At 47.4% G+C, this 13,305-nt stretch overlaps 1 protein-coding gene across 1 annotated transcript in view; it reads right to left on the reverse strand.

Annotated features, from left to right (window-relative positions):
- Positions 1-13,305, reverse strand: part of LOC113205476 (rho guanine nucleotide exchange factor 12) — a gene marked incomplete in the record, with an annotated part of 42,812 nt that overhangs the window by 6,255 nt on the left and 23,252 nt on the right. The window contains 4 exon segments of the mRNA XM_052267666.1: positions 171-248; positions 1,479-1,531; positions 2,832-2,910; positions 9,894-10,146. Of these exon segments, the coding sequence (XP_052123626.1) occupies positions 171-248; positions 1,479-1,531; positions 2,832-2,910; positions 9,894-10,146 (463 nt within the window).

The raw sequence follows: 13,305 nt of genomic DNA on the forward strand, positions 1-13,305 counted from the left end.
ATACTTAAGGTGGCAGCATGACAAACTTATGTGAATTTCCACATTGTCATATCAGGATTTGAAAATTCATACCTTGATGTAAAATTTAAAATAAACTTTTCATGAAGTTCTACAAATTCAATTTTCCCAGGACTGTCCAACCAAATACCAGACAGACAGACGTATCTCACCGGATCGACAAGCTCGAGTTGCTGGAGCTCCCCGACTGGTAGGCGGCCAGCCCCCCGTGGCCCTCCAGGTCCGCGTCGCTGTGAAGGAAGGGAGATCAACAGGGTCAGCATCGAGTACACCGCCAGAGTCACGACGTCGCACCACACCAAGGCCCTCCGGTGGGGAATGACCACAGCGGCTCACCGAGACGACAGTAAATCACATTTCAACTTCAATCACGCCCGGAAAAACCCTCACCGCAGCACGGAGACACAGAGATAGATAGAGATAGAGAGGAAGTGGAAAAGGGACAAAGACACAGGATTCAAAAGCAAGGGGTCTCACCTCTTGCGGTCCGGGTTATGGGGACCGAATGGAAGCCTCGTTTGTCGACCACTCCGTTCCTCTACATGTCTGCGAAGGTCACAATAAAAAAATGGAGAAAGGGGTTAGAAGGAAGAGGGCGAGGAAGGAACGGAGGGGGAGGGATGGGGGTCGCATAGGCTTACCCGGTCCAACCCGGTCCCACCAAGCAGAACACAACACGAATAATTTTCACACAATCACTCTCTCACACTCCACAACAGTGATCTCACCGAGGGGTCCGTCACTATAATTTGTAGCGTACACTGATTTTTCTGTTTTTCTTGATGTTTTGTTATTTTTGTGATTTCTGATTTTTTTCTAACTCATCGTTAATTTTAAAGATTTATTAAAGTGATTTTTTCATGATTTTTTATGAGGTTTTCGTGATTTTTTCTGAGGGTGTACACTGACTTTTTTGAGTGAAGGACCCCTCGGATCTCACGCTCTCTCACACGGGGATGGAACAAGACGTAGCAACGGCTGAGCCATAGCCATACCGGAGCACGGCGGGCGCGGATCGCTTCGTTGGAGACTAAGTTTCCGCCAATTAGTTAACGCGCCGAGCTCAGCGGTGCGCGGACGTGGACCACTCGGATGTCGCAGGTCGCAGATCCGAGTCATCCTCAGGAGGAAGCCCAAGGCAAGTCGATTACTGCCCAGATTTGTTTTCTTATTTCCCGCATGCTTTTGGATTTTTGCGAGAACAAAAGTTTTCGAGAACGGAACTAATCTTAGTTTCGGAAACCCATACCTGTCCTCTATTTTCCCCTGAATGACAAATATGTTTTTTCGGTTTCCAGGGCATGACTTTCTGTATTGGAAGTGGATTGGATAAACTTCCGCGCGCTCGGGCTGCGCGAGACACCGGACCTCGCACGCGAACAACAACCCGCCGCCCACACCGCGTCGCGCGTCGCGTCCTGCAACACTCCTGTAATGTATGCGTGCACAATGCTACTCACTTGCTCTTGGAGAGGTTGGGGTCACTCGTCTTGCGGCGCTCACGAAGCTGCTTCTGTAACCAGACACGAACCAGAGTTGTTTATTTCTTGTTTTGAATAGTTTTGAAATAAATAAGGAAGGCGCTGAAAGTAAAGTTATACTAAGAAATAAATGTACGTTTGTGTTTCTTTCACACATTTTCCAGTTTTGAGCGTTGCGTTGTTTTTCTTTTCTTTTCCGGTGTATACAGGCGGGGCCAGCTACCCCCATGCTCTGATAAGATACACGCGCCGCACACGAGCCCCCTATCGGATGCAACCCTCGTGGAGTTGATATACCCCCTTTAGGCACACGGCGCTACCGGAGCCTGGCTCGCCATTCAGACGGCCACCGTGATGGGGTGCAAGTAGGTCGCCGTGCTGCTGGCCGTAAGGCTCGGCGCAGCATGGGCAGATGGAACGCAACGAGGGAGAGCCGGGGGGTGCATTTCGTTCGACACCTTGCGAAACAGGATTTGGGCTTGTCCCGCGGACTCCCCTCCCCTCTCCTCCCTCCCTCCCCCAATCCCCATCCCCTTCCCGACACGCTCACAGCCCCAGCACACTACCAAATGTCAAGTGCATCCGAACCACCCACAAATGTCAAGCCCCCCTCCTTTCCCCCAACAGTTTAACATTCGACCAAAAATTATGATGTTGTTGCTGTCGAACGCTTCTTTGGTTGGAAAACATGACCAATGTTTGTACAGTTCGTAACATTTTCCTGGTAGGTTTAAAATCGGCTTGAAAACAAAATCGGCTTATTAAAACTGGAACGTTCATCGGCAATATTTATCAAAACGGGAAACTTTTACCTTCGAGTAGAGACAGCCACTGCGGACTGTCTAAAAAGCTTGGCACATCAACCAATGCACTTATTGATTATAGAATAGGGCCATGATAAAAGAATACCCATTTCAAAAAACTACGAGGGTCATGATTTAAGTGCCTTCATTTGACAAACTTCGAGGCCTCTATTGGCCCAAAGCTTTGATTACCCTCCCTACCGATCAAAAAACGTCGAGTGCCATAGTAAAAGAACACCAGCTCGAAGGTTTACATGTAAGTAGCCATGATAAAAGTAGCCCCTCGAAAACCAACACATAGACCATAGTAAAAATACTCCACTTCTAACAAATACAAATCTGCGATACACCACCGGAAACCCAAGTGCGTGAGTGTGAATGGGTGAACGCCATCCGTACACACAGAGGCACAAGTGTGAGATTTTTAAGAGGTAAAATTAACTCCCTGAAGTGTACGAATGCGGGCAATCACACACCCACAAGTGTACGGATGGGCATTCACACACCTACAAGTGTGCGACATTCTTACCTTTTGCGAGACGCGCTCGCGGTAGCTCTCCGAGCGGTTGATGCTGCTCCCTTTGGCCTTGCCCAGCATCCGAGACGGGCTGCAACAAGCGCGGACAAGCAGTCAGTAAGGTGCAAGCACAATGAGAGGGGGGCACACCGAACAAACTGCACAGGAGCTGACTGGGAAGAAAAAAATAAATAAAAATATTCAAGCACATATCAAAATAGATTTGAAATATAAACAACTTAATAGTTTTGTATAAGAACAGAGAGGGAAGCCAAGCTCTAAAAACCCTTTAACATCTAACATTTAGAGGATACCAAATGTTGGCAAAGAAACAGGCACGACACACATGCAAAGCAGTATATATTCAGACTACACACGCATATCTGCAAAACGAAATAAAAGTAAAGTTTATAGAACGTTAGAGGATAGTCATTTCGTAAAACCAATACTGTGTATCAACGCGAGAGTAGTGCTGCTCGCCCAAATTCAGCGACGAATTTTCGAAGTCGGTCTAGGGTGAGAAACATGACTGCAACGTTGTTTACAGTAACAACCCAATAACGAATACAAGTGAAAAGTGACGTTTTCTATCCATAACCAGCTGTAACGGGGCTAGCGCTTCGTATCTTTTGAGATGCGCTCACCGTTGTAACTAGTTACGGACAACAAACAAAAGTCACTTGCCACTCAGAAAGTAAACCCAAAAGCACTGTCTTGGATCTAGTACAAAGAATTGAAGCAAGCAAATGTATTCATTGTATTGAGGAGTGTTCAGTGCTTGAATCAACAGGTATACTTTTCGATTTAAGAAATGTCTTTGCGGGGTACAAATAATATACAACAAAAGAGGTAAAAGAGAGTTCAACTCGAGCTAGAGAGAGCACAATGATTCAACTTCTAAACATTTTATAAAAAAAAAGGAACGCTGAAAAATAGAAGAAAACTCAACGGCGCTGGATGGAATGAAGGAAGTAAAAACGAGATAAGTAAATCAAAGACAGTCATAGGTATTCACACAACTTACACAAAAAAGCAAAAATAATTGAGAGAGCGAGAGCAAAGAAAATAATGGTTTCAGAAATATGCCGCGGAAGACTGCTGACTGTGCTGGGGAAACATTGATACCCTGAATGATGTCCGTCATACAACCGCTACCCGCACACACACATACACACACAATCACTGTATTTTTCAAACAAAAAAAGGGAAAATTAATTAAAATAGAATATGTAAAGGTACATTTACAATAGCTCAACGATTTAGTTACTGTATTTTTCAAACGAGTTAGTAGCAAACTAGATTGTGTACACACTAAAATCTTATGATCATTTTTATTTATAGCTTGCAGAGTTCTGTAAACATGCCCAGCTAACGCATTTTTTAATACGCCAGTATGAACAAATGTCTTCAAACTGGCACATTCAAAAATGCGTAAGCCGATCATGTTTACAGAACTCTGTAAGCTATGAGTAAGATCATAAGATTTTAGTGTGTATACACACTGCCTCAAATGATGTTCGTCATACAACCGCAACCAGCCACACACACACAATCACTGTATTTCTTTAAAAAAAAGTAAAATTAATTAAATTAGTATATGTAAGGGTACACAATAGCTGAACGATTTAGTTACTGTATTCTCAAAGAGAATAAAAAGATAACTAGATTCGGTGCCTGACTACGTACAATGTTTTTATATCTTTTCGAAAGCGACAGCTTGGAATTCCAAACTTACAAAGCAAATCTTCTTTGGTGTCCAGGTTGTCGTTTTTCTTTTACCATAGTGTGCCAACAGTTGTAACATGCAGTCCGACAGTTTAGTACGCACAGTGTATCACGAGTATCCTGACACGTGCTCGGGATGATCAACAGGACGCCGAGTCCACTCACCTAGGAGCGCCACCCAGCTTGTTGGCGAGCCGCCTGGCCGGCGAGGCCGCGAGCTGCACCAGCTCGGCGACGTCGAGCGGCGACCTGGACCTGGGGGCCCGGGCCTCCGCAACGACCTCTGCCCGCGCCCTCGCCACCCTGTCCGACGAGGACACCGACGACGCCCTCCGGAAGAGGGCGGTCCTCTTCGAGGACGTCGACGTGGCCGGGGGTGTCGAAGGTTGACAAGAACGCGTCGTCATGGTAGGGTTATCAAATTCTATACTAATTCCACTACGGAGAGTATAACTTTCTTCACTACGGGCGAGAGCCACAACTAACACACATATAAATCATTTCAAAGGGGCACAACGCGCTATTTGTCAGCGGCCTACTCTGCAAACTGTTTGAACGTGACATCGGTTTTAGTTTCAAACGTTGTATTCGGCGTTTTTGATTATTCTTTTCGGCGCGCGATTTGAACGTGTTGTGTTATCGTGCGCTGCCGGGCCCACGCACGCGCTCCCGAGCCAGTCGCGCGACTGATCGGCCCGTGGGCGAGGAGCTTCCTGTGCTAATTACAGGCGTCCTAGGGTCCTTACTACTGGCGGCGGCGACCCTCCTCCCCCCTCCCCTTCCCCAAGAAGAAAAAAGTAAAGGAAACATAATAAAAGATCTACCAAAAACTTGTACTACATAGTTGTATACACAATAGGCTACTACTACTATTGACATGCTTCATTCCCACAGCAACTTTGGCGTTCAACATAGAATACCAGTAAACAGCAACTAACTTAGCATACGCACTGTTTTTCAACGAATGTGACGTCACATTCGTTTCAATGTTAATCGTGTCACGTTCGTTTGAATGTTGTGTCATATTCGTTTAAACGTGAATCGGCCAAGCCTGGGCGCCATTAGAGCATCACCTCACCTGAAGTCACGTTTAAATGAATGTGACACAATATTCAAACGAATGTGACATGTTTCACATTAAAACGAATGTGACGTCACATTCCTTGAATAACAGTGCGGAGGTGTAGAAGAGTATGAACAGACTTGTATAAATTAAATAATATTTTAGGGTGCGCTGACAAAACTCCTGAAAAAACTAAAGCGAACTGAAAATTGTTTTTAAGGCAGACGATACATTTAACACTGAACTAGAGAATAATTAATGTAATAATATGATAATATGTGAGTTTTAACTTGTACTCCCAAACAGCGAGTGACGAGAAGCAACACGACGGGTACTTCGCACCCCCAACACAACGGCATTAAAAATCGAGGAGTGAAGTTTCTCACTCCTTAGGGAATGATTTTGTTAATTTAACTACATCGTCATTGAGATAGCGGTATCATGATAAAGCTTCTGTACCTTGTCATTTTATAAGCGTCAATATAATTCTATAAGCGGGATCCTAGGTAAACCTCCATCCAATTTTGAGACCTCAGAACACGCACGCCCCTCTTCTCCACAAACAAATGTATCGTCGGCTTTAATAGCATATTCCCAGACGAAACTTTTATTTTTAGATTTACCTATATACGTTAGGAATTCAAGATGCCTCGTCGTAACATTTACATAAAAGAGGGCATCAAATGTAGAGTGCTTTAAATACTCAAGTCCTTAAGTGGGTGGGCATCGTAACGACAAATACATTTACAGGCGTTATGTCTGACACCAAATAAAAGGTAAAGGGAGCATAAATAACACCGATCTAGGCCAGCCTACCACATCTAGCTAAAAAACAGCAGCTAATACGGGCTGTAACACCTTAGGGAAATAACAGATTAACAGATGAATTTTTATTAATATTTGGTAGTATGGCCACACTGTAAACTATGGTTCGCGTCTTATGACGCCAAAATATTGGCGTTCTCCGGAGAACCGTTCAAAGACTAATGTTTGGCGTTCTGAAAAGAAGAACGCCAACCAGTTAACAGTGAAAATATAGACGCCAGATGCCAAAACGACGCCAGATGCTGGAGTTCAAAGACACCAATATTTGGCGTTCTGCAAAGAGGGACAACAATATTTTGCGTTCGGCGAAGAGGAACGCCAATATTTGGCGTTCCTTAGAGGACGCTAATAATTTGGCAATAAAAAACGCCGCCAGTTTTGAGTAGGGAAAAATGCTTAATGATGGACACCTTAGAGGAGATGGATCTGCCCAGTGGGACACCCCTTTTTCTTGGAATGTAAACAACGAAGCGAGGTAGTTTCGCTTATGATACCACGGTAGGAGTCTTACTAGAAAATTAGTTTCGTGCCAAAGGTCGTAAAGTGACGAGTTTGGCTGCAAATCGAAAACAGTGGCCAGCACTGGTACAGCGCACATCACTGGGCACCTTACCCTAGCATAACTTGAGCATTGAAGTGCGTTTACATACCCACCGATCGCACATCCAGAATCACTCTCGCCCGACGGGGAGACCATGGTTTCACAGGATTTAACATAACTTTCGGGGGGGAAAACATAAGACGAACCATTGAACGATCAGTTATGTCTAGTATTGCCGTCACCATCTTTTCGCCTAAAAAGTCAATCAAAAGTGTAAATTAGGGCCATACTACCAGATTATAAAGCAAAATGCACCAGTTTGTGTGTTAATCTGTTAGTATCATAAGATGATACAGTCATAAAGTCTGCAATAACAGAGCCCTGGTAAAACCTTACAGAGAAGCACTTTAACTGCTCTTGAGTAAAGTAAATTACGATGGCAATTGAGCAATAAAGTGGTTTGCTGCAAAAAAAATAATTTCAACAGTCCCAGGTTTACTGTCAACTTCGATACTGTAAAGTTTTATCAGTTTTGTGGACAACGGGACGGGGACTTACCTGAAATACGATTTTAGTGTGAGGGACAAGTCTCTTAACTTCTTAGTCTTAGCCAAAAAACGACTTATTGGATCCTTTCGAGGAACTCTCTTTTTTGCCCATCTGGCCAACAAACATCCAAAAACACACCAGTTATTTTGTGAAATGTAACCGCAACCGAGATGGATCTGCAACTTCAGTTTGCCGGTATGTATAAATATTCTGGTCTGCCGGTCTTCCTTGAGTTTTCTTTACGTAATCAATCAGCCATCCAGAAGCAAGCGTTAAGTATTCCTAGATTCCCACGAGTTTCCTGAGATCTGAGATCGTCGATATTCTCTTGTTTTTCTTGAGACTTTTACTAAATTTTCTTCTCTTTAACTTTATTTGCTTCGATATCTTTTTATCTAACCTGTTGTTTCTGAGTTCTTCCGACGACAGCGACCACTTCAATATCAAGTTCTTTACCGATTACGGTCATTTAACAATTTTTCATGGACTATAAGCCTAAAAATCTGTTTGAACTGGTTTGTTTATATGGGGATGCACATGTTTGGGGACAAGCGTGCTTTTTATAGGAAAAGAACTGGAAAAACAAAGGTAAAGTGCCATATAATGCCTTTTAAGTCGTTTGGTAAAAGTTAGTGCATAGTGCCTCTAAAACAAAGCGCTATCCCCCCCCCCTCCCCGATTTACTACTTTCTTTTGCAGCAATTTTTTGCAAAGAAGCATGGAGCGACCAAAATACACACTCGAACCCAAGTTGCAGACCTGTCGCAGACGGTCACAAGCTACAGAGGGGTTGACAACTCTGAGAATCATGTGTGCGCCGGCCTGGGAATAATGCCGGGAATAATTGGTAATCGCGCTCTGGAAACTCAAATGTGATACTGTCCAACAGTTATACGTGCAATACAATGAGTATCACACTTTAAAGCGTGATACTGTCCAACAGTTATAAGTGCAATACAGTGAGTATCACACTGGTGGTACTACACTTGAACAGTAACACACTTGAGTTTCCAGAGCGGGTATCACTGAGAAAATACAGAGAATCACGGGGAACTAACGGGACTCAACTGGCAACATCTAGGGAGCTGTGGGATCATCGAGAATCACAAGGAATCAAAGGGGAATCAGGGTATCATCATAAACTTTCAGGCGGGAGTCACCCGAACCCGGAATCTCGGAAATCGGTGCGAATCAATCGAAATCAGGGGAAAACAATGACAGGGAATCAACAGAATAAGTATTCCCAGGAAACACGTACACTTCAAATGGAGTGGTTAGCTTCTCACAGGCTATCTACGTCGGGTCGGAGGCACAGATTTTGTCTATTACAACTGCCACGAACAACTGCATAACACTTCTTTATTTATTTACAGAGTTTGACAACTCTTGTAGGTGCTTTTCGAGAATATTTTCAGCATTGCTGTAGTGCAGATATTGTTGAGGCCACCTGTTAAAATGTCACATACAGAGAAGCTTTCTCAGTTCTGCACAAGCGAATTTGCAGCAAAAAGCCACAGAAAACTATAATTCTGTACCTCCAAATGGTCCAATACTGTGAAAAATATTACAGAAAATCCTGAAAGAATAAGCTGCGTTACAATCAGGATTGCATCAGATCAGGAGCCTGTACACAACAAAGAGGTTCGTTACAAATCCGCTGCCTTCACCGCAGGTCAGTACTCGATGGTTGCGATCCTACAAGAAGACGGGGAGGTTAATGATCCAAACGTAAAAAATCTTCGGAAAACAAAAAAACTGCATCAAAAAACAGCTCATGATTGAATGGAACTGAATCCACACACTAATATCTTATGAACATTTTCATTCATAGCTTACTGAATGTTTAAAATGCGGAGCATGTTTACAGAACTAAAAAGCGGAAAAAGAATAAAAATGTTCCACAAGATTTTAGTGTGCACTAAGTCTGGTTTTGCGATACTTTTAAACAAAAACTTGCGATAACTTTGTTTTGCGTTATCATGCCGTAAAGTATAGAGATAAAATCATTGGGGCAAAAGTATTACAACTTTTTATAACAAAATTTCAGGATAAAAAATTATCACATTTTTTTAAAATGATAATAACCTACACATTTCATTGCAAATATAAAGTTATCATGAGTTAACAAGAGAATCGCATAACACCAGTTATCGCAAAAACTCAGTATAACGTAAAACGGATATTTCAGTGTCCAAAACCTCGTCCGATTCCTAAACTCGTGGGGCCGACACGGTCGCTGAAGAGTTCAATAAGACGCACTCATACAGTCTTGACTCGCTGCACTGCCGCGGTGCTGTAACGCTAAAGATCAGTCCCGGGTGCAGGCGAGGCAGGTGCTGCTGCCGCCACGCTTGCGAGGGCGCGCCCTTACCTGGAGTCACCCTGGGCCTCGGCCGAGCTGGACAGGGCGAGGCTGGCCAGCGCGGCAGAGGGGCTTCCCCCGGCAGCCGGCCCTAGCCCGCCGCCGGCACCGCCCCCCGAGGCGGGACCCGCCCCCGCGCCGCCCCCACCGCCGCCGCCAGCCGCCGCCGCGCCGCTAGGGCCGGCGCAGCTCGCCTCCTCCGCGCCCCCGGGGCCGGGGTCCGACCGGTCCCTCTTGTCCGTCAGCTTGCCTGGACGGTCTCCTGCAACATAAGACAGTGGATCGTTGTAATTACAAAATTTACACGAGAACCCGCGTAGCTGATGTACCCCGCAGAAAGGCAACATGACATGTTCCGGTGGCAAGTTCGAAACCTTGTTCGAAACCTTGTTCGAAACCTTGATTTGCTGCCCGCTCCCCTTCACATTCACAGTCAGACTCGGACACTTCACATGTTTAAATACATTTTACTTTACAGCGGCCTGGGTCGGGCTGGGTGGCGCCCCAACGCCGGCGCCACCCAGGGAGGCACGCAGCGAGCGGGCGCGACTCGCATGCGCGCCACGATCAGCAAATCCCTCGGCAGTTTGTATACGGCCTGCAAGTCCGGCCTGCAGTCGGGCCGGCACCGCCATGGAGACAAAGCGGCGCGGCCGTGAGCGGATTGCCCCGCTCACTTGTAGTTATCGGCCCGGCACAGCGCAGGCCTCGGCGGCACAGGCCTCGGCGGCACAGGCCGTGCGGACAACGGATGTACGCTCTTTGGCCCGCGATCGGACACAAGACAGATTTCAGGGAAAGCTGCAAGGAAAACCGGATAACACGGCGCGCGGCGTGGAAAACGCGCGCTGTCCCCGCGTCTGGTGGGAAAATTGGGGTGCAGTGGGGTGGAAGTAAGGAGTTTAGTAGTGAGACAAACTGCTGCTGGACGCGTATTGGACGACCTGTTGTCAAAATGTGCCCTCACTTCTACACGATGAAGAGATAAACTTAACCCCCCCAAAACGGGCAATGGCAGCAGCAGTCGATCCTCTGATGAGACACGCCGGACCGTACAATTCGGGGAAGCAGCCGTCGCTCACCTCTCAAGCGTGCCGTGACTTCACGTGTATTTGACATTTGACTTGTGTCAACGTTATTGGAATGAAGGGAAGGGAAGGGAAGGGAAGGGAAGGGAAGGGAAGGGAAGGGAAGGGAAAATAGGGTGTGGTAGGAGACATCCATTTACCCCGCTTCGACTGGCAATACTAATCCCCTTCATCCGATTCGCAGTAACGCTCGCGGCGATCATGTATGGACAAACTTCACCCCCCCCCCCCCCGAGCGCAGAGCGGCGCAGAGCGGCGCCCGCGCGGGTTGTTCAAAGTGGCACGACGCAAGACGCAAACATGGTCAGGCGCGCACGCACGCATGTTTCATAAAACACGCAGGTGTGGGCGGGTTTGCCTACCCAAGGGGATATGGCGCCTGACGGGCAGAGCAGAGCGGGTAGGCGAACCCGCCCGCACCTGTGCCCTTTATGAACCACCCGGTACGCAAAGGGTGGACGGCCTTCACGGAGCGCGCGCTCAAGTGCTCAAGTGTTTGGTCGTTCCGCGACGTTTGAAAACACGAACACGAATGTGAGTTTAAGCGGCGCGGAGGAAAGTTTTTTTCTTTCTTTTTTTTTAACTGACAGCGCGCAACTGACCTTCCACGAAGATGGTGAACCAGTTGTAGTAGACGAAGCGCACCAGGTGCGAGAGGGGCGCGCCGTCCAGCCCGCTGCCACCGCCGTCCAGCCACATGCTCCGGGGGGGCGGCCCGCCCCAGGCGCGCCCCCGCCCCGCCAGGCTCCGCCACGCCACGACGTTGCCGAGAGTTCGGAGGGGCGCGCGTGTCGCGGCCGCGACAGACGAGACGCACGAGTGCACTACTCGTGCGAATGGCAGGTGAATCTGCCGCGCGGCTGGGCGGGGCGGGGCGGGGCGAGCGCGGACAGCGCCGCAAGACAACGACCGCACGATAGTTTGAGCGAGCGAGGTGTTCCATCGCCCCCGTCCCGTGCGCCTCGTCGCGCACCGCGCTCTCAAGGTCTCCTTTATTGGGAGGGAGCGACAAGTGTCGAGAGAAGCAAGGAAAGGGGGGGGGGGGGGAGACACGACGACACGACTGAAACAAGAACCCCTGACGAACTCGCGTGCTATGTCCGGATTAATCCAGGACCGCCACCCTTTCAAAAGCTATAGAATAACAAAAAACGGATATGCACAAAAGCCTTGTCGAGCGGATTACCCGGGATTACCCAAGTGGTCTCCACCTCGCGTTAGGGAGCGCCCAGAAAGTACGTCCAAAACGTTCCAAAACAGCCAAAGCGAGAGCCAAAGACCAAGTCCTCATGGCGCCTGATGGGTAGGCAACATCTTGCTTGCAGTGCATGCGTGTACTGCGGGGTGGCCTACCCGGAGTCTCGCAGGCGCCGAGTTCCTGTAGTTTGACGACATGAATCTGAAAAGACGTGCCGAGACAGCCGTATTTTCTATACGATTCCTTAACGAAAGTGTGCAACTAGCATAAACACAATACGTAGTGTTAAAGGCCATGGTGCCCACGCTACGAAGTGTTGAACTGGAAAGCCGAATACTTATTAAGTGTTCAACTGTAATTACTTTTGGAAAGTGGATGACATTTCCAGTTACCTCGTGAGATGAGCCTTTAAACAGGCTGCCAGTTGCCACGTGACGTTGGGTCCAAAGTGCCCAGTAGCATAACTTGGTTAACGGATACCGAAATAATCCAAAGGCGGCCCATTTCGGCCCATCGCGGCCCTTTAAAGCGAGCGCGTAACGCTTAGGCCACAAGAAGGGCTCCTCTCCCTCCCTGCGCGACACATAGATGGATCTATTTCCGGCCTTGTGTGAGGAGGAGACGCATCCTGTAGCATCCTGCAGGGGGCGGGCAGCCTCAGCCGGAAGTGCGGCCGGCTCCCTCAGCCCCCTCGGGGCTCTCCGCACCACAGAGGGGAGGACGTAAACACATAGTATGCAAATTTACAAACAAAATGCCACAATTTGTTGAAATATTTGGCAAAAATACTACGCAAGGTTTGCGGGCTTTATTTTGGGATTTCATTTTGGACCCCCTCCGCCCCTCCTCTGTCAGCTCAGACTGTCTACATTGCCTGTAAAGTAAAGGCGCGTGCTATGTGTAAAGGATGGAGACGCGGCCGTGACTCCATATACAAAGACAGTAAAAAGAGTAGACAATGTATGATAATGACCACACTATATCTACATTGAAAGAGGTGTGCACGTACACGATTTCTTCGAACTGCCGCCCTCCCCTTGCATCGATCCCTCTGACAAAATTTTCCGTGATGAGTCCGTAACGAGCGCGGCAAGCGCCAGTGGAAGACATACTCACTCCCCCTCCCTCCTCCCTC

Source organism: Frankliniella occidentalis, unplaced genomic scaffold, assembly GCF_000697945.3.
Source record: "Frankliniella occidentalis isolate FOCC.00 unplaced genomic scaffold, Focc_3.1 Scaffold56, whole genome shotgun sequence".
In the NCBI taxonomy this organism is placed as follows: Eukaryota; Metazoa; Arthropoda; class Insecta; order Thysanoptera; family Thripidae; genus Frankliniella; species Frankliniella occidentalis.